At 47.6% G+C, this 20,284-nt stretch overlaps 1 protein-coding gene across 3 annotated transcripts in view; it reads right to left on the bottom strand.

Moving 5' to 3' along the window:
• Window positions 1–20,284, bottom strand: part of STAT1 (signal transducer and activator of transcription 1) — an 876,601-nt gene that overhangs the window by 399,179 nt on the left and 457,138 nt on the right. For all 3 annotated transcript variants that reach the window (XM_069615679.1, XM_069615677.1, XM_069615678.1), the window contains exon 14: window positions 13,176–13,217. In XM_069615679.1, the coding sequence (XP_069471780.1) occupies window positions 13,176–13,217 (42 nt within the window). The remainder of the gene's footprint in view (window positions 1–13,175; window positions 13,218–20,284) is intronic.

Below are 20,284 nucleotides of genomic sequence, written 5' to 3' on the forward strand. Positions count from 1 at the left end.
ATGAACTGAATGGTGAAGTTCAGGGCGGCCGCGCCGAAGACAGTGGCGCGTGTGAGCTGAGCTGTGTAACTGATATGGAGTCTCAGCAATAAAAGAAGCAAATACAAAGGGCGGCTGCTCATAGCTTACAACAGAAGCTGAAAATAGAGAAAGAGGGCACTTGGTAGCAACGGCTACTGGAAGGCGTACTAAAAAACCACTGGACTGGCTCTAATGAAGGTACGCTTGTGCCACTGGTAATAAGGGGAATTATAACATTGGGTGCTGTGGATACTCTGTGGGGCTGCAGATAAGCATATGACCCCTGAGGAGTCAAAGAGTTAAAAAGTGGACGCCTCCACATGGAGACACAGCATGTAGGGTGAATCCAAGCAGAGGTGGATATAAGAGAGACTGCTGGGGATGCAGAAGTTGGGGTACTGATTGTTAAGAGCCTGGAAGCTAGGTGATCACGACAAGGGAAAACGTGGTCTCTAAGACGCAATAAGACAATCTGAAACGTGGGAGGACACAACCCACTCTAAGAAATAGCCCAGCAGACACAAGCCTACGCTGGGGCTCCTTTGGGATAATTGCCCCAGACCCGGAGAGTCACACTGGTGCCGTATCAACTCAGGAGCGGGTTCAACACACCCGAGACCAAGCAACCCCGCGCGCATAACTAGGCCGCAAGATGACAGGGCGAGGGGCCGTCAGTAAGAACAAGAACAAACAATCCACAATGGAGGCATTCGCCAAAACGCAGCAATCTCCTGCGGCCATAGCGCCCAAAGGCTTGCCAGCACCAGCGGAGAGCACCGTGGCGACCGAAAATCACCAGATACTGGCAGCCATTACGGAGCTGAGAGACTCATGGGGTATAGCGATGTCAGACCTGCGCACTTCCCTGGAGGCTAAAATGGATGCAGTAGGCATAGAAGTCACCCTGCTGAGGCAAGATGTTAGGGCGTTGGCAGACAGGACGAGCAGCCTGGAGAGTGCTGTGAAAATCAACACGGACACTAGCACCAACAACGCAAAGGAGGTTCATGTACTGAAGAAACAGGTAGCTAACCTGGAGAATCGGGCAGAGGAAGTGGAAGGGAGAGCAAGAAGGAACAACATCCGCGTGGTTGGCCTGCCGGAGGGGGAGGAAGGACAAGACCCGAAAAACTACGTTGAGAACCTATTCTTACAAGGAATAGGGGCCGAAAAACTCTCGCAAGGATTTGCAGTGGAGCGTGCGCACAGAGCCCTTATGAGGAAGCCGAAGCCTGGGGCCCCTCCCCGGGCGATAATTGCAAAGATACTGAACTATAAAGATCGGGAGAAGATATTGGAGCACTTTCGTAAAAGGGGCACGATTGAAAGGGCCTCAAGCACCATCACAGCGTATCCTGACTATACAATGCTGGTCCAGAGGCAACGGTACAGCTATGTGGCAATCAAAAGGAGGCTACGCATGGCTGGAATAAAATACATGCTCCTGTACCCCGCAAAATTGAAGGTGTTGAATAAGAACAAAATTTACTTTTTTGAGACTCCAGAAGAAGCAACGACATGGCTGGACCTGCAGGGCTGCCCAGAACGAGATACGGAGCAGGCACAAGAGGAACACGATAAGTGACTGAGATACTGTGTGTATATTCATATGGCACAGAGTGAGCACCCCAGCAGTGGCTATGATAAAGATTAAGACTGAGGGGTGTGACTGAGTAAGGTGGATAGTTGGCTGGGATACCATTGACTGTAACGAACTTAAGGAACTGGAATATAGCAGCGCGTAAACATACGCAAACTGTGTAGCAATGTGTGGTTGAACTGAAGCAAACAGGAGAGGCAGAGCGAAAGCACCCTACCCCCCCGAACAATAGTTGTAGTAGTAGTAGGTTAGCCATTAGGGCGACCTCACCCTGCTTCAAGTACAGGCGAGGGCCGGAAAGAGCTAGATGCAGGGGTGCCTGAGATCCAGGGATGGAGCTGGGCAACAGTTAAGGGAGGTGTTGTTGGGGATGGGACCGGAGGTGGGAGGGGGGACAGGGAGTTTGGAGTGTTTTTGGTTAAGGGGAGTTTAAATTGGGGAACAAGCCTATATAGACTGGAATGGAACCTAAAGTTAGACTGCACCTGCGGGAGGAGGAATGGAATTCGAATCAGCCATGGGGGACCTTAAAATAGTTACATGGAACGTAAGGGGGCTCAATAGTTATTTAAAGAGAAATAAAGTTATGTTGTACCTGCGTAGGCAGAAAATAGATATTGCACTGCTGCAAGAAACTCACCTGACACGAGAGGGAATGGATACGATTGACGGGAAGTGGAAGGGACTGTTGGTGGGCTCATCACATTCCGCTTATGCCAGGGGTGTGCTTATATGGGTGGCGCCACATGTCCCATTCCAGCGATTGTAAATGGTAGCAGAGACAGATGGGAGGATGGTTATATTGAGAGGACTGGTCGAAAATAGGGAGATAAGCATAGTGAATACGTACACCCCGAACCAGAACACAGCGGCGTACATCAGAACATTGTGTACTAATCTGTGTACTAATCTGAGCACATGTGTGGGGAGTGCGATTATCTGGGGAGGGGACTTCAACTGCGTACTGAATCCAAGGGTGGATAGATCGGATGGGAAGATGGATAGACCTTCCCCAGCCGCTAAAGCGCTACAGATATTGCTGACTGACTTTGGCCTGGAGGATGCATGGAGAACGAGACACCCCCAGGAGAGGCAATATTCACATTATTCTGCCCCACAGCAACTACTCACGAGGTTGGACTATGTCTTTACTGCACCTGAAGTGATAGCGGAGATTACACAGATAGAATATAAAGCTAGGGTCCTTTCGGACCACTCGCCCCTGATTCTCGGATGGCAATACTGCCCCCCGAGAGCGAGGATTCCGACATGGCGCCTACAAGCGGAAGCACTGAGAGACCCCTTTTTTAGGGAGGTCTTGAGGGAGGAGATTGTAAATTATTTTGAGACGAACACTGGTAGTGCGGACTCGGCAGGAACACTATGGGAGGCCTTCAAAGTTGTGATGAGGGGAGTAGCCATAGCAAAGTCTAAAGGTCTACAAGTCGGGATTCTAGCCGATCTACAGGCGACAGAGGAGAAACTAGAAGAGGCTTTAAGGGGCGAAGATGGTACAGTTGAGAAGTCAGAATTGATACTCATGCTAAGGCAAAAATGCGCGGAATATTGGGATAGATTGTGTAATCTCAACTATAAAAAATATGTAGAGAGACAGCATGCGGGAGGTGATAAACCAGGGAGAATGTTGGCGTGGTTATATAAGAGTGAGACCCCCAGAGCCACAATCAGGACCATAGTGAGAGAAGACGGGAGCGTAACTGACACCCAAGAGGGAAGAATTTGCAGACTATTATAAGTCATTATATGGAGACGATGGTAAGAGTAGTTGCGCTACAATAAGAGAAACGCTGGAGGACATAGGATTGTCGAAGATAAGCGAGGAGGAAAAAGAGGAGCTAGATGCACCAATTACCTTAGAAGAATTGGGGGAGGTGGTGAGGCAGTTGCCTACTAGCAAAACCCCGGGGGCAGATGGACTCCCTAGTGAGTTTTACAAAGTATACATAGAAGAGGTCCTTCCCCCACTGTTAGAAATGTTAAACGAAGCGTTTGAGACGGGGAGCTTACCAGAGAGAGCGCTGAGAGAAGCAATTATAATACCGCTTCCCAAACCTAATAAGCCTGGGCACAGCTGCAGCTCTTATAGACAGACCCTTGTCGATGCTGAATCAAGACAGCAAGATATTGACTGCTGTCTTAGCAAATAGACTGAAGAGGGTTATTGGTAGACTAATACACCCTGATCAAACGGGCTATGTCCCAAATAGGAACATCACCAATAAGCATAGACGACTACAACAAATTATTGGAAGCTGCAGTGAAAAGGAAGGTGAAATGGCAATTGTGTCCTTGGACGCAATAAAGGCCTTTAATTCAGTTAAATGGCCATGGCTGCTTGCGGCCCTGGAGTGCTATGGGATGGGGCCTGGATATGTGAGGTGGGCAAAAATACTGTATAGCGAACCACTGGCTAGAGTTAAGACAGGATCAATAATATCGGGAAGGTGGCAGTTTAGCAGAGGCACTAGGCAGGGATGTCCGTGGTCTCCAATGATCTACATACTGGCCCTGGAACCCCTAGCAATATACCTGAGACAACAATATGACACCATAGGCATTGAGGCGAAAGGGGAGCGACATCTGATCTCCCTATACGCAGATGACATGCTGCTGTATTTGCAGCACCCGGAAGAAAATCTCCAATACATTCTTGAAGTAATGGAGAGATATGCGGGGTTGTCTGGTATAGCGGTGAACCCTCAGAAGTCCAGCATGTTCCCACTAGGAGGGTATAAAGGGATTCCAGTGGAGTGGTTACCCAGTGGAGCAAGTACCATGGGCGGTCAGCACATTTCGGTACTTAGGGATAGACATATACCACGCAGTGGAAGAGGAGCACAGGTGCAATACAGAGGTGGCCATCCAAAAAATTGAAAAATGCATGCGGTTCTGGGCAAAGCTCCCCTTGGCGATGAAGGGCCGGGGAGCAATGCTCAAGATGGTGGTCCTGCCTAGGCTCCTACACTACTTTGGGAATATACCATAGTTGATACCTAAGAAGTTCTTCACCAAATTGAATAGCATGTGCAGGGATTTCCTATGGCATGGCATGCGAAACAGAGTGGCGTTATGGAAGCTACAGAACTTCTAAGACAAAGGAGGGATAAAATTGCCCAACTATAAGGTGTATTATGTAGTAAGCCAGTTGCAGTATGTTGCCAAATGGCTCTCCGATGAAGAGACCTCTGAATCCAGGCTGTTCGGGCACGACTGTGCGCCATTTTATTTGAAAGAGATGATGTGGGTACCCAAGGCAGAAATGATAGGGCGCCCTAAGATGATGCTATTAGGGTGGAATATGTGGCATAGGGCATGCCAGATGATGGAGAACCCATCCCCATGCTCTCCGCAAGTACCACTGGCTGCGTTAACAGGGGCAGATGAACAGCTAAGGATGATAATCAGAAACCACTGGGAACCGGTTGGGTTAGCAACAATGGGTGATATTTGGCGGGAGGGTTCTATCATTACCTTTGAGGGGCTGCGGGTAGAAACTGGGTTGCATGCGGGCCAGTATATCACATTCCATAGAATGGTGCAGAGAATTAAGAAAATATGGCCCGAAACTGTGCTGGAGGAAGAACCAGATGCCACCATAGATGTGGCATATGACATAGCCGAAGGAGGCCACGAGATATCTAGAATATATGAGATGTTGATGTCTAAAGTGGGGAAGGAGGTCACACAGTTGCGACTAGATTGGGAAACGGAAGTAGGAGCCCCGATGGAGGACGGGATGTGGGAACGGGCGCAGGGGTATCATAAGAAGATATCTAGAAATGCGAGATTGAAACAGATACAACTGTATATTACGCACAGGGCATATATGACACCCCAAAGGATATCGAGGTTTGAGAATGCAGGACGGCGGGCATGTCCCAAGTGTGATGAGGAGAACGCGGGCATGGTGCATATGTTCTGGGCATGCCCGGTCATTGAACGCTTTTGGAGTGAAATAAAAGGGAGACTGGAAAAAAAGGGGGTCAAGATTGTGGTGGACACAGTGTGGGCCTGTCTGTTGGGGGGGTTCCCAAGATCACAGAAGCTCAAGCATGTGGGTAAACTGAAAGATCTGGCTTATGTGCTTGCAAAAAGGAGAATTGCCATGGGGTGGAAGACCTGCCACAAACCCAGAGTGGAAGTGTGGTGGAGAGATTTACAGAAATGGGCAGAGGCAGAAACCATGGTATGGCAAGAAACGAGCAATGCAGGGTGGGAATAGGACCGAGTCCCTGATGGCCTGGAAATCATTGATAGCCGAGCTGTTTGGGTCAATACGAGACCCGGCAGAACCCACAGAAGGAGAGACCGTACTGCAGGATGCAGAAACAGAATGTGTAAAGTAATAGACTCATAAGGGGGGGTGGGATAAGGGAAGCAGTGGCTTGAAGTTAATAATGTATGTACGGCATTCGGACTGAATCTGGGATCAAGATTAGGCCCTGGCAAGTGGGACAGCATGACAATCATGTCAACAGTTTCTAAGGGCATTTAGCAATCACAACAAACAAAGACGAGGCTTAATTTCTCACCTGAGCCAAAATGTAATTTACATATATACTATATGAGAATGCATTACTTACCGTAAAAGCATTTCTGATGGTTGTATCTGCTTAGATTCACATGCTGTGCATAGGTCCGACATCCAGTGGTCACTGCGGAGTATTGCATCTTGTTTTTCGTAGTCGAAAAGGGGACGTCGACCAGGCGTGTCTGAAACACTATCCCTATAGTGACGTGCGTTGTACCCACAATCCCTCACGCGTCGAGGTCCCTCTGTTTGTATTTTTTCTGCCCTGAGGGAGCCTTCTAGACGTGAGTGAGTACAGAAAGAGAGAGAGATATATAAAGGAAGTCTATGTTCCTTCCATCCGAGCGGGGAGGAAGGGTGGGCGCATGTGAATCTAAGCAGATACAACCATCAGAAATGCTTTTACGGTAAGTAATGCATTCTCTGCTGATGTTTGTTAATCTGCTTAGAATCACATGCTGTGCATAGACTAGCGAGCAGTACCCGGAGTTGGCGGTGGGTTATGAGAAGGAACAGTAGAGAAAAGGTGTCGTAATACTGCCTGTCCCACCTGGGAGTCAGATCTAGAGTGTGTATCTAGACAGTAGTGTTTTGTAAAGGTGTGCACAGAACTCCAGGTAGCCGCTTTGCAGATGGACTCAAGGGGAACATTTGCAATGAATGCTATGGATGCCCCCGTGCCTCGAGTAGAGTGTGCTCTTGGCTTAAAGGGTAGTTCTCTCTTAGCAAGAGTATAGCAGAGAGTGATGCATTGAACAATCCATCTAGAAATAGTGGATTTTGAAACCGCATCTCCTTCTCTTCCTGCTGCCACCGAGACGAAGAACTGATTAGTCTTCCTCAATGGTCTGGTTCTTTCCATGTAGAACATGACCGCCCTGCGTACATCAAGTGTGTGCAGAGTCCTTTCTCCCAAATTGGAAGGATTTTGAAAGAACGTTGGTAGTTCTATAGACTGGTTTACGTGGAATTTAGAAATAAATTTCGGAGCAAACCTAGGGTGAGTGCGTAGAACCACTTTATCTTTGTGAACTGTAACAAAGGGGTCTAGAATAGAAAGAGCCTGAAGTTCACTTACTCTCCTGATGGAGGTGATAGCTATTAAAAAAGCAGTCTTAAGAGTAAGATGTTTAAGGGATGCTTTGTGCATGGGTTCGAATGGAGAGCCCATGAGTCTGGTAAGTACCACATTAAGGTCCCATCCGGGAGCAGGGTCAGCTATCGGGGGGTGTATTCTTTTTACTCCCTCCATGAATGCCTTTATAACTGGGATCCTCCACCACGACACTTTGAGTTGGGAGGTGGTGTATGCAGAAAGTGCCGCTAGGTGGACTTTAATGGAGTTAAACACTAGGCCTGAATCCAAGAGATGGGTCAGGTATAGTACCACATGTGTGGGAGAGCAGTCAATAGGGTTGATGCTTTTACTCCTGCACCAGATGACAAATCTCTTCCACTTGCTAGAATAGCAGTGTCGAGTGTTCGGTTTTCTGGCTTCCCTGAGGATGTCCATGCATCTTTGCGGGAGTTGTAGATGTCCGAACTCTATGACCTCAGGAGCCAAGCTGCTAAATTCATGTTCTGGGGGCATGGGTGCAGAGTCCTGCCCTTGTTCTGAGATAGCATGTTGTACGGGCAGGGGAGTTTTACTGGGGGAGATAGAGACATCTCCATCAAGTGAGCGAACCATGGCTGTCGGGCCCACATTGGGGCCACTAGTATCATGGTCACTTGTTCCTGGTGCATCTTGTGCACCACCTTGTTGAGAAGGGGAGTCGGGGGAAAAGCGTAAACAAATTTCCCTGACCATTGCATCGATAGACCGTTCCCCTTGGATTGGTTCTGGGGGTACCTGGAGGCGTAACTTAGGCATTGAGAGTTCTCCAGGGTTGCGAACAGGTCTATTTCTGGGAATCCCCATTGTGTGAAGACGTCGAAGACGATGTCTTCGTGCAGACGCCATTCGTACTCTTCGGGCAGGGGGAAATCTCTGCTGAGTCTGTCTGCCAGCAGATTGAGTTCCCCGGGTACATGTAGCGATAGTAGGAACATGTCCTGTTTGAGAGCCCACTTCCATATATTCTGGGCCAGTTTGGACAAGCCTGGAGAGTGGGTGCCCCCCTGCTTGTTGATGTAGTACATGGCTGTAGTGCTGTCCGTAAGGACCATTACTGTCTTGCCTTGTAGGTGTTCTTGGAAGGCTTTTAGCGCCTTGAATACCGCTAGTAGCTCCAGTAGATTGATGTGTTTGGATGCTACGTTCGGAGTCCACACTCCGTGAGCAGTCTGATGGGATAGGTGAGCACCCCATCCTGTGAGGGATGCGTCTGTGGTTAGAGTGGCTTCCGCCGCGGGTGTGGCAAAGGGTTTTCCTTTTTCCATGTTCCCCTTTGTCCACCACTGTAGCGAGAGAACCAAGGCCTGCGAGACCACCACTAGATCGTCCCATTGTCCGCTGGCCTGACACCACTGGCTGTTGAGCCACTCTTGCATTGGGCGCATGCGCAGGCGCGCGTGAGGTACCAAATAAATACACGACGCCATCATTCCTAGCAAGCGCATTGCTTTGCGTACCGTCACCTCTCGGCCGGTCACATATTGGGGGATCTGAAACAGCATGTTTTGGACCCTCTCTTTGGAGGGGAAGACGAGGCCGTCCCTTGTTTGAATTAGAGCCCCTAGAAATTGTTTGATTTGACTGGGGTCTAGACTGGACTTCTTTTCGTTGATGGAGAAGCCCAGTTGGAACAAAAGGTCTACCGTCTTTTGGGTATTGGAGAAACATGTTTCGTAGGAGTCCCCTGTTATGAGCCAGTCGTCGAGGTAAGGGTAAACTGGGATGGACAACCTGCGCAGGTGGGCCGCAGCCACTGCCAGTACCTTTGTGAATACCCTTGGTGCTGAAGCTATACCGAAGGGTAGCACCTTGAACTGGTAGTGTTTGCCCTCTATCATGAACCTTAGGTATTTTCTGTGCGCTGGCAACATTGAAATATGAAAGTATGCATCTTTCATGTCCAATGTTGTCATGTAATCTCCCTGTGAAAGCAGCGGGATCACCTCCTGTAAGGTCACCATACGAAACTTTTGGGGTTTGATAAACTTGTTCGCTGGGCGCAGATCTAATACAGGGCGCATGGTTAGATCCTTTTTGGGTACAAGGAAGTACACTGAATAAATACCTTCCGTTACCTGAGATAGAGGCACGACCTCTATGGCTCCTTTTTCCAGCAGTTGTTGTACTTCTTGAAGAAGGATGGCAAGATGTTCCGGCGTCAACCGCCGTCCCCTCGGGGGTCTGTAGGATGGGGAACTGTTGAATTCGATACAGTATCCGTGGGCTACGGTGGAAAGTACCCAACGGTCTGACGTTATCTCCTCCCATGCAGGAAGAAAGGATGTTATCCGGCCCCCGACCGGTGTTGCATGGGAGGGGACGCGAATCTTCGCGTCACTTGGAGTTGTTGGGGGCTTGGGAGCCTCTGGGGGTGGATCCCCGACCTCTCCCTTTGCCCCGGCGTTGGCCTCTTTGGCTGTACTGCCCACTATTGGCTTGGTAATTGGTGGCAGGGTATTGCTGATGGTGACCTTGTTGTTGTTGCCGTTGGCCACGAAAAAAGCGCTTGTTGCCATAGCCGCGTCTGGTAGTGGGCTTAGAGATCTGGTCAAGAGTCTTGATAGTGTCGAACTCTTTTTTGGCCATCTGTAGGGCTTCATCTACCGCTTTTCCGAAGAGGTTGGCGTCCTCGACAGGTTTATTTATTAAAGACGCCTGTGTCTCCGGTTTAAAGCCTGAGTTGCGCAGCCATACATGGCGCTTTAGGAGTATTCCTTGTACCAGGGAACGTCCTGCTGTTTCTGCCGCGTCCAGAGAGTTTTTTACAATGCTCTGGTTCACTTGTGTTCCTTCGCCAATAGTCGACAGTAGGCGTGTACGTAAAGGCTCCGGTGCTTCCTCTGCGTCTTTGCGCAGTTTGGCCCACTGCGCGTCTGCGTAGCTCGCAAGCAAGGAATTGTTGTTGGCAATTCTTGCTGAGAAGGCAGCCGAGGAAGTAACTCTTTTTGCAAGGGCATATAGCCTCTTGCCCTCCTTGTCAGGGGGTGCCTCACTGGTGGAAAGTGGTACCCCTGCCCTCTTTCTAGTATTAGATACAACTAGGGAGTCCGGTATGGAATGTCCCCTAATGTAGAGCGGGTCTGAGGGTGAAGGAGCGAAAAGTTTCTCAATCCGTGGATTGACCCCTCTGATCAATGCGGGAGTGGACAGCGACGGGGTGATCCCCCTTTTAACTGAGGCGAGGAGTGGAATGGTCTGGCTGACCGGGGGTTTTTCTTTAATGACTCTTTCTACAAAGTCTAATTCTGGAGAGAGTTCTCCCGTGTCCAGTTCGAAATGCGCTGCTGCTCTGCGCAACAGTGCATTGAAAGTAGGCTGATCGTCAATTGGAGACGTGTTCCTAACTGGAGAATTATCCGGAGGAGTTAGATTTAGGGCATCAGTGTCGGAACACACTGATGGTGATTGCCAGGGGTGCGAAGGTCCTTCTCCTGGGCTAATCCCGAAGCCTTCTTCTATAATGTCTGTTCTGTCTTCTAGACATTCCTCCTGGTTCTGTCCTTCGTTGTCCATGAAATCATCTTCTTCCTCGAAGTATTGTTCCTCCCCAGTGAGGTCATATACATCTTGGAAGTCTGAGGCTGTGTCCAGCAGGGGATCGACCAGCCTCGGTTTTTTGGCTCTGGGGTCGTCTTGAGGCCCTTCTCTAGTTCTTCTGAGAGTTAGAGGGGCTTGGGTACTCATAAACTTTTCCATCCTCTCCATACAGAGGTGGAGTCTCTCCATAGTTTCATGGGGTACCCCAGAGCGGTCTAGCGGGGGAAAACTCGAGTTGTCTACCTCGAAATGGCTCGACCTCTCCCAAAGCGTCGAGGAAAGTGTCCCGTCGCCCTCCTCAAAACCCTCAGGTGTGTCGGGAGACTCCCTGACTGAAGGGGGTAGTCCCTGCTTTCCTTCGGGTGTTTTCGGCGTATCCTTTGATCTATGCGTAACGCTCGACGAAATCTTCGGCGTACGCTTTTGGGCGTCGGCTACAACGATCCTGGCTAAGCTATCGGCGACATTCTTGTCGGCGGAAGCTTGAGTTTTCGACGCTATGGGTATCGAGCGCTGTACGGCGGTCTGCGCCTTCTGTTGATGCGCACCGGCCGATGGTTTGGTGGTGGCGCCCTTGTTTGCCGAAAGCCCAGTCGCAGGTCGCGGCTGCGGTTGCGAGAGGGGCTTCGAACCCGAACGGTCCGAGGAGGCCGCCGGTGGAACCTGCGTCTCCTTGGGCGCCGAAGCTCTCTTCGACTTAGACGAAGAAGAGCCATGGGTTGTGTGCTTATCTTTATGTGAATCTTTGTGTGCGTCAGCGTCGCCGGGGTGTTCATCCCCATAAGCAGGGCGTGAGCCGAGCCCGTCGGGGCCGGGGACAGACGACGAAGCGCGTAAGCGCTCCTTAGAGGGGGTTTCGACTTCCGTGGCGGAGGTCGTGTCATCGCGTTCCTCGTCACTGTCGGTGGTAGCAGCGGCGGGTGAACCTTCGGCCTTCGACATCGCGTAGGCCGCCCACCTTTTAACCCTACGGTCTTTTAGAGTTTTAGGCTTCAGAAGCCGACAAGCCGCGCACCCTTCCTCTTTGTGATCGAGGGGCAAGCAGCGGTTACACCGTGAGTGCTTGTCCTTCCAAGTGAATTTGCCTTTACAAAGTGGGCAAAACCTAAATGGTGTCCTCTCCATAGCAGAGGCAATAAATCGCGATAAACACCCCCAGGGAAAGGAAGGGGAAAGGGAAAGGCATTCTCAGAAAGACCCAGAGATGTCCCACGACCCCACTCTCCCTACTGTATGTGGCCAGCGAGGCCAGGCCACGTGTTCGGCAGCGCCGAAGATTTCCTCCGCTCGACCCTCCGTCGACGATTTTGCTCGGCGGAGAACAGCTACACTGCGTCGAGGGAGTGCTGTATTAATCTTCGTAGAAGAAACGACCAAAGGTCGAGGGTTGCAATGTCTCTCGAGGAGCTCCGCGTGAAGGCGACCAGAAGCTGGGCGGAAAAAAACAATCTGAGGGACCTCGACGCGTGAGGGATTGTGGGTACAACGCAGGTCACTATAGGGATAGTGTTTCAGACACGCCTGGTCGACGTCCCCTTTTCGACTACGAAAAACAAGATGCAATACTCCGCAGTGACCACTGGATGTCGGACCTATGCACAGCATGTGATTCTAAGCAGATTAACAAACATCAGAAATATACATGCTCAGTTATCACTAAACGCCATTAGAAAGGTCAATGCAGTTAATAATCTGCAGAGAAGAAATACAAGGACAGATTTATTCACCCAGCAATGTCAACTTGTAACAATTCAGGATCCCTCCATCAAGATATCAAGCAAAGTACAATACATCAATCAGATAACAGTAATCAAATACCATCAACAGAGTTGTCTCCCATACATCATGTTTGCTAAATTTGAATGACAGCATAAATATGCCAATGGGATGTCCTGTTGCAATGTGAGCCACCAATGCCTGCAAAGCATGAGTGTGGAGAGGGTAAGGACATGGCCAAAGCACTGTCATAGATTTGTTCATTTGAGAAGGCCATCATCCCATCTTCTTAATCTTGACTTCCTAGCTTTAGGCAAAACCTAAAATCAATTTAAGCCACACATGTATGACTTTGGAAAGAAGAGCTTGGGCATTTCCATTACATTGTTGCTCCTTTTGATTTTTTTAAACATCAATAGATGTCAACTGTATGGGCTGCAGAAACATGACATTCATTCGCTCTAAGCAAAATAATGATTGAAAGAGTGTGATCAGGCACATAAATAAAAGAAATAATCAACAGATGCCCCTGAATGCTTGTTCCATTGTTAGCGATTATGCAAAGAACATTTCTCAGTTGATCCCAGATATTGATGTAATGAGGTTTTTTAAAAGCAAAACAATCTTCTTACCTCGTTAGTTCTGCTCCCTGCGTTTTTCTGTTCCTTGAGTTGCTGCAAATAAAAACACAGACTTATTTTTTTATTGTGACAGATAGCATGGGCTCCAGTAGATCATAGATCAAGAGGTCTTATATTGCCTGGCCAATTATCAGCATTGACAGACGAGAGGTAGCTGCTTGACGTAGACTCTATACAAAGAACGGAAAGCCCCATTATTTGACCATCTTTCCACTTTTTAAGAACACAGTCAAAATCATTAAACATTTGCACAAATAGAGTAAACTGATGACAACAAAATAATAACATTTTAATAAACATGTATTCGCAGAATGAGAAACATTTAGTGCATAACCACAGAGGTTACTAAGATATTTATGAGTAAGAGGCATTGTGCGTCTTACTCCCACTTTTGCATACTGGGAGAAATACAAGCTTTTAGTGACCATAACTTCATTTCGGACCTCTACAGCTCTCTCTGGGTGTTTTAGTGGGGTTAGGTTTGAGGATTGTAAGGCATGATTGTATGCAGTACCCTGTGGGAGACTGCACCAGCCTTGCCCGCCTGGCAATAGTTAACCCAACCTTTGGTATAAGCATGTACTACTCAAGTTGGTAGAGTGGTCGAGCAGCCAGGCTCATCTCAAGAGGGGTCAATGTGAGCTGTAAGATTTCACAGTGACAGTTATACAAATAAATACTTACTCTCAAGGTTTCTTGATTAAACAATTATTTATTAATTGAACAGTCAGTTATATAAGCCTTCTTCAGAAGGGCGCAACAGATATGTAACGCTTAAATATACTTCAAAACATACTCTTAGTTTCTCTAAATCAGATGATACGTATTGAGGATGACACACAGACACTTCCTACACCCTCAGGTGACTTAAATAGCTAGGACACTGTGGACACTGATTTATCACTGCTACATTTAGAGCAATAGTGAGTTTGGTGCAAAAGGTTTGGATACAAGAATAAAAAAAGAGGTTAACAATTCATTCAGAAACTGTTAAGTAGGTTTAACACCCTCCACTGCAAAGTAAATTAACCCTTTCCTGGGGGAAATGTAAGGCACAGAGTCAGAGTCAGAGGGTAAGGACAGCCACCCTTCTGTGTGATTGACAGCCAGTCTGGAATGAATGGGAGAAACATGCTTAAAAGGTGAGACTTTTTGGCTTGGAAGGCAGAGTCGACCACTGGACGAAGGAATACGAAGAAGAACTTGAAGAGAACGCCTGCTCCAACTCCTGGACCATTGGTTTGCCCGGTGAAGCCCTGCTGCTGTGCTGAAACTCCAAATTCACATCGACAGAGAAGCCCCTGCAAGGACGACTTCTCCCTTTGAGTTGGTGGGAACAATCAACTCCAAAGTAAGCCACCTGGACACCGCTCTCAAAGCTGGTTGAAATTCCGCAGGGTTGCTGCTGGAACCCCAACACCAGGGAGAGGAACAACAGTTTGTGTGTGTTGCTTTTAAGCTGACCAAGAGACTGCATGAAATCTTACGGACTCCCAGGAAGCAGGACTGACCGAGCCTGAGCCACCTAAACAGAGTGCTGCACCCCAGATGCAAGGAGAGTTCGGCTCGACATCCATAAACCTCGGTGGTGCTGTTGCAGTACGCGTGAGGAGCTGATGAGGAGCTGAAACACCGAATTGTCACTTGTTGGAGGATAGCTGGTTGCTGTTGGTAACCGTCCCATTGCAGTGCAGGAGTCCCCAGATGTCCTCCATCTTGTCCCCACGACTGAGGCCCAAGAACACCAGGATCTGCAAAGCTGCACGGGAACAGAAGTCATCTGCTGCTTTTCTTCTAACTAAACGTACTGTAAAGTCTAAGAGAACTTACCCCTTGTTGTAGATTTGTTTCTACTCTTCACAAGCCTAACAGCTTGTGGCCCTAAGTTGATTCTTCTTCTTCACTAAAGACTCCTAAAAACATTTTGCAAAGACTGTTCTACTTACCTGCAAGAAGTGCTTCAGCTACAAATACTTTTGCCTATTGACTTTGGCCTAGCCTGTTTCCACTGAAAGACTCTTCTCTCCTCTGACACTGGGGAGGGTGAAAAGTATTTGCCTGCTTAAGAATAATTGTGATCCCTTGTTTGTTCTGAGTGACCTTTTCTTTGACACCTCTCAGTGCTATTCTAAATGCTAAAAGTAATATATCAACGTCCACAGTCTCCTAACAAGTGATGTCACCTAAGGGTGTAGGAAGTATCTGTGTGGCATCCCCAATGGGTGCTTGCTGATTTAGAAACTAAGAGTGTGCATTTTGGAGGTATTTGTGTGCTGCTATAATATTGCTCCCTTCTAAAAAAGGCTTATATAAATGACCGGTAAATAAATAAATAATTGTTTTAATCAAGAAACCTTGAGTTTCTTGCTCCACTGCACTACCAACCTGTGTAGTTCAGACTTATACCAAAGATTGGGTCCTATTGCCAGGCAGCTGAGATTGTTGTAGGGCTCCCTAAGAGCACTACCCCAAATCTGTACCTAACAGGGGCTTCTGTACCTCTGAGTCTCCCTCAGGTGTGGGTCATTAGGGTAATAAGACTGCCACTTGGAATCTTGAGCCTCTGCATCCCTCTTCTTCGTCCCAGTACTTTGAGCATTGTGGGACTTGAAGTCCTCAATGTTCATATCCCCTTTTCTGTTTTGACTATGATTTCCAAATATATTATTCTCATGTTTATCCTTAATTATATCTTCAATAAGAGTGTTATAAGGACTTAATGAATAGTTTTGACTCACAACAGATTTAAGGTTTTCAGATTCTAAGATGTTAATGTTGGGAGATTTGTTTTTACCATTCCCCTGTATATTAAAGGGACCTACACCATCATGTCTGTGGATGGTTTTATTGGAGGAGCTCTTATGTCCAATAAATGATGGATTATGACATTTTTCATCAACATCAAAGCACTTGGCTTTGGGAAAGAAAGCGTCCCTCTGACAGTAAGTCATTACATATTCCAGAAGCGCTGTCATTTCATCCTTTGAAGAAGATAAATACGCGTCTCATCCAACAGAGTCCTCCTGTCCCCCTGGGGCCCTTGTCCTCTGAGGTGATCCTCCCTGTTAATACTACCCCCGCCATCAGGATCAGGCAGCGGCTGCCAACTCCTGGCCACCTAGTAGGGTCTTTGTGAGAAGTCCGCAGGATTCCCCACAGTACCCACACACATGACCCGCAGGAGCCTGTGACAGAAGCAGCTTTCGCAGGCAAATGAATGGCCAAATAAGAAGTCCTGAGTCATGAAAACCAGGGGCGAAGGCCAAAGGACAAAATGGCCAAATAAACAGACAAAAGACCTCATGGCATGGCTATGACAGACAATATTTATTTATTTACAGGAGGAACAATGCTCTTTTGATCACAAAAGAACATACAAAAGATAGGAAATCAGATTTGATGGGAAGCAGTGAGCTTCTTACAAAAGGGGGGAGTTTGAGGGACGTTCTGACCAGGTTGTGGAGGGGAGTAAATTAAACAGTCACCGGGAACAATACATAAGCGGACATAAACAGATTTAGGACAACCAACTAATCGCAGTCATGAGCCAATCGCGGAAAGCGTGGTATGGCTTGGAAAAAAGTTGGAAAAATACAAAGAAAAGCTTCTGCTGCCAACAGTCTGTTCCTAGGCATGCTGTACAATCACCACAAAATCCTTACAGGATGACTAGGTCCAAAAAACACAGGGACCCCATTGCACGGTGCAGTAATGTACTTTGCACAATGATAAAATGTTACCAAAGTGGCAACAAAGTCGAAAGACTAAAAGAAACAAAGTGTCTCAGTACTGGCAGCCTGAAGGGTGTGTCAGTTTCCCCGGAACAATGAGCAAAAACCCAGTGGAGTGCAGCTGAAGGTTGTGCTCCACTGGCAAAAGTCAGGTCAGGAGACTGCAACAAAAAGCAAAAAGAATGGGGGGTCCCATAAGTGGATGGAAAGATGGAAAGTTGCATTTAGAGAAATATTTCCAAACAGAGATACAGTACCTAGAGCGACTAAAGGGGTTAACAATCTACAATAAGACCTAGCGAGTCACCAAAAGTCAGAATTGCGCTATGCTCACCAGACCTGTATGGTCTCAATACACTCAAGTAGATAAAGTGGTACACAACAACCAGCAATTATAAATTGTACCTTAATACATTTCCATAGACAGAAGTGGAACACTGATTTAAAATACAGAATAAATCAGTGCTATTAGCCAAATGTACAGTCTTTTGCAGAACACTCCAGGGACCTATGGGGCGGCCTAAAGAAAATGTCAGTGTTCAGATAAGTGTTAGGCAGAATTGCATGCAGTACCCTCTGTGATCATTACATACAATTAGGACTACAGGTGTTAGCCAAAACAACCTTTGGTATAAGTCTGTACCACACAGTTTTTGGTAGCGAGCTGAGCAGCCAGGTTTATCTCAAGAGTGAATGTGAGCAGTACAAGTAAATTACACAGGGGAATTTCAATCACAGTGGTTCAAGTAGACACTTATACTCAAGGTTTCTTGGTAAAACACTTATTAATTTATTACACAATCATTTAGAAAACATTTCACTAGAAGGAGACAACTTAATATTATATACCAATACACTTCAATACAAAAGATTTTGAAACAGTTTCAGCTCCTCTGAAATAGGAGCCAAATAAATGGCAGTTCAGTTACTTAGAAGTGAGCAAAAGGGACATGGTAAGTAGAATAGATTGCATATACTTGTTAGACAGTGCAAATAGTTTTGGTTCACCGGAAGAGTTCAATTCAAGTCAATAGGCCAGGCCAAAGTCAACGGGCTAATATTTTGGATAGGAAGGTTCTGGTATCAAACGGTAAAGTCTTTGAAAAAGTTCTCAGAAGTAGTTTAGGCGAAAAAGAATCATAAGTCGGGTCACAAGCTTATTAGGCCTGTAAGTTGGGAAAGTTTCAAGAACTTTCACCACGAGAGTGCCGTTCTCTCAATCGGGTTGGCACAGTATTTTAGTATGAAGAACAAAATGCAGCTGAAGACGTTGGTTCCTGGTAGGTCCCGTAGATCTCACTGTTCCTGAGCCTCAGTCGTGGGGACAAGAGTGAGGACGTCAGGGGACTGCTGCACTGCACGGGATAGTCAAAAAAGCAAACAAGATGGAGTCACTTCAGTTCCATCAGCTGTAGATTAAAGCACACAAGCTGGTATCCCTCTCCCTGGTTAATCCTAACCAGCCTCGAGAATGGTATCCAGGTGGCTTACGAGTTCATTGGTCCCACCAACTCAAAGGAAGAAGTCGTCCTTGAAGGGGCTTCTCTGTCGAGATGAACTTGGCAATTCAGACCTGCAGCAGGGCTTCACCGGGCAAACCAAAGGTTCAGGAGTTGCCGCAGCCGTCCTCTTCCAGCTCTTCTTCATTCTTTCGTTCCAGTGGTCGACTCTGCTTTCCAGTCCAAGAACCTCACCTTTTAAAGAGTTCTCTCCCTTTCATTCCAGCTTAGCTGTCACTCACCCAGCAGGGTGGCTGTCCTTGCCGGACAGTCAGCCAGCCACTCACACCAGAGTGCATTTGGGTCTTCTAGGAGACTAAGCACAGGGAGTTTCGGGCACCTTCCTCACTTCCTGCCCACCCCAGACACTCGGATGCCAGAGGGACCAAACCTGATTTGGCGCGCAGAGACAAACACTAGAAGGACCTTTCCAAAAAGAAATGGCGAAAAAAGAAGACCAAGACCTGTTTAAACAAAGGGGCTTAAGGCGCCATCTTGAAAAACATGACTCCCGTGATTTTTAGCTACCGGTGTTCGCGGTCGGAAAAAATCATGGTTGTTCGTTGTAAAACCACTGCCACCAGCCTTTTCAATTGAAAAGGGTAGCATTTCACTGCTACATGAGTATTTAGACACAGGGGATACTATGTAACCCCTCCAGCACTCCATTGTAAGATGGTGTGTGTTGGGGCTAAGAATTTGGAAAGACTAGTAAAGTCAATTTCACTTTACATTCTCTGGGAAACAGTAGTTTATCCCAGAGAAGGTATCTAAACCTTTGGAAAGTCGAAAAGATTTCCCTGTGTCACTGCACTGAGGGTGCTGTGTAACACACATGAAAAGATGATAGAAGAAAAATGCAGCAGATGACTTCTGTTCTTGTGCAGCTCTGCAGATCCTGGTGTTCCTGGGCCTCAGTCGTGGGGACAATAGGGAGGACTTCTGGGGACTCCTGCACTGCAATGGGATGGTCACCGACAGCAATCAGCAATCTTCAAACAAGTGGCAATTCGGTGTTTCAGCTCCTTGCGTCTACCGCAAATAGCACCACCACAGTTTCTGGCTGTCGAGATGGGCTTTCCTTGCATCTGGGGTCCAGCACTCTGTTGATGTGGCTCAGGCTCGGTCAGTCCTGCTTCATGGGAGTCAGGAGTATCTTCCTGGAGCTCTACCAACTTAAAAGCAATGCACACAAACTGGTGTTCCTCTCCCTGGCTCTTCGGTTCCAGCAGCAACTGCAGTGGAAGTGCAACCAGTTTCGACCGGATGTCTAGGTGGCTTACTATGGAGTTTATTGGTCTCACCAACTCAAGGGGAGAAGTCTTCCTTTATTTTTATATATTTATTTGCATTTTTAAAGAGCGCAACTGCCCTGGGGCATCGTGGCGCTGTTACAGAGGGCTCACTTGTCATAGCATAGTGTTAACATTGACATAGGTACAATAATGAAGAAGCAATAAACAGGCTTAGTTAAAGACCTTGCTCATGTTCCAAGATTACATGGGAAGAACAAGTTACTTACCATATTTGGTAACGTTCTTTCGATGGGATGTTCCTCCGACATATTCCACATCTATGACAGGTAATGTCCACAGCTGTGCTGCTTCGGAACATTTTCGGCAGAGGGCGTCCTGCGTCGATGACGTCGATCTATTGTCCCTCAAAGGGCCTCCGTCGAGGGTCGACGTCACCAGATGTTATATATAGGACGCACGGCGCCCGTAGCCTCAGTTATAGTATTTTTTCCCCCCAGAATGTGTGGCACCAATCTCCTGCCAGTATGACTGCAGAAAGGCTTGCAAAAACGTAAGCTGCAATTGCATAAGAAATTCAGTAGAGGGGCAGGCTGGGAGGGCGATGTGGAATACGT

The sequence above is a fragment of the Ambystoma mexicanum genome, chromosome 9 (assembly GCF_040938575.1).
Source record: "Ambystoma mexicanum isolate Mex_15411 chromosome 9, UKY_AmexF1_1, whole genome shotgun sequence".
Lineage (NCBI taxonomy): Eukaryota > Metazoa > Chordata > Amphibia > Caudata > Ambystomatidae > Ambystoma > Ambystoma mexicanum.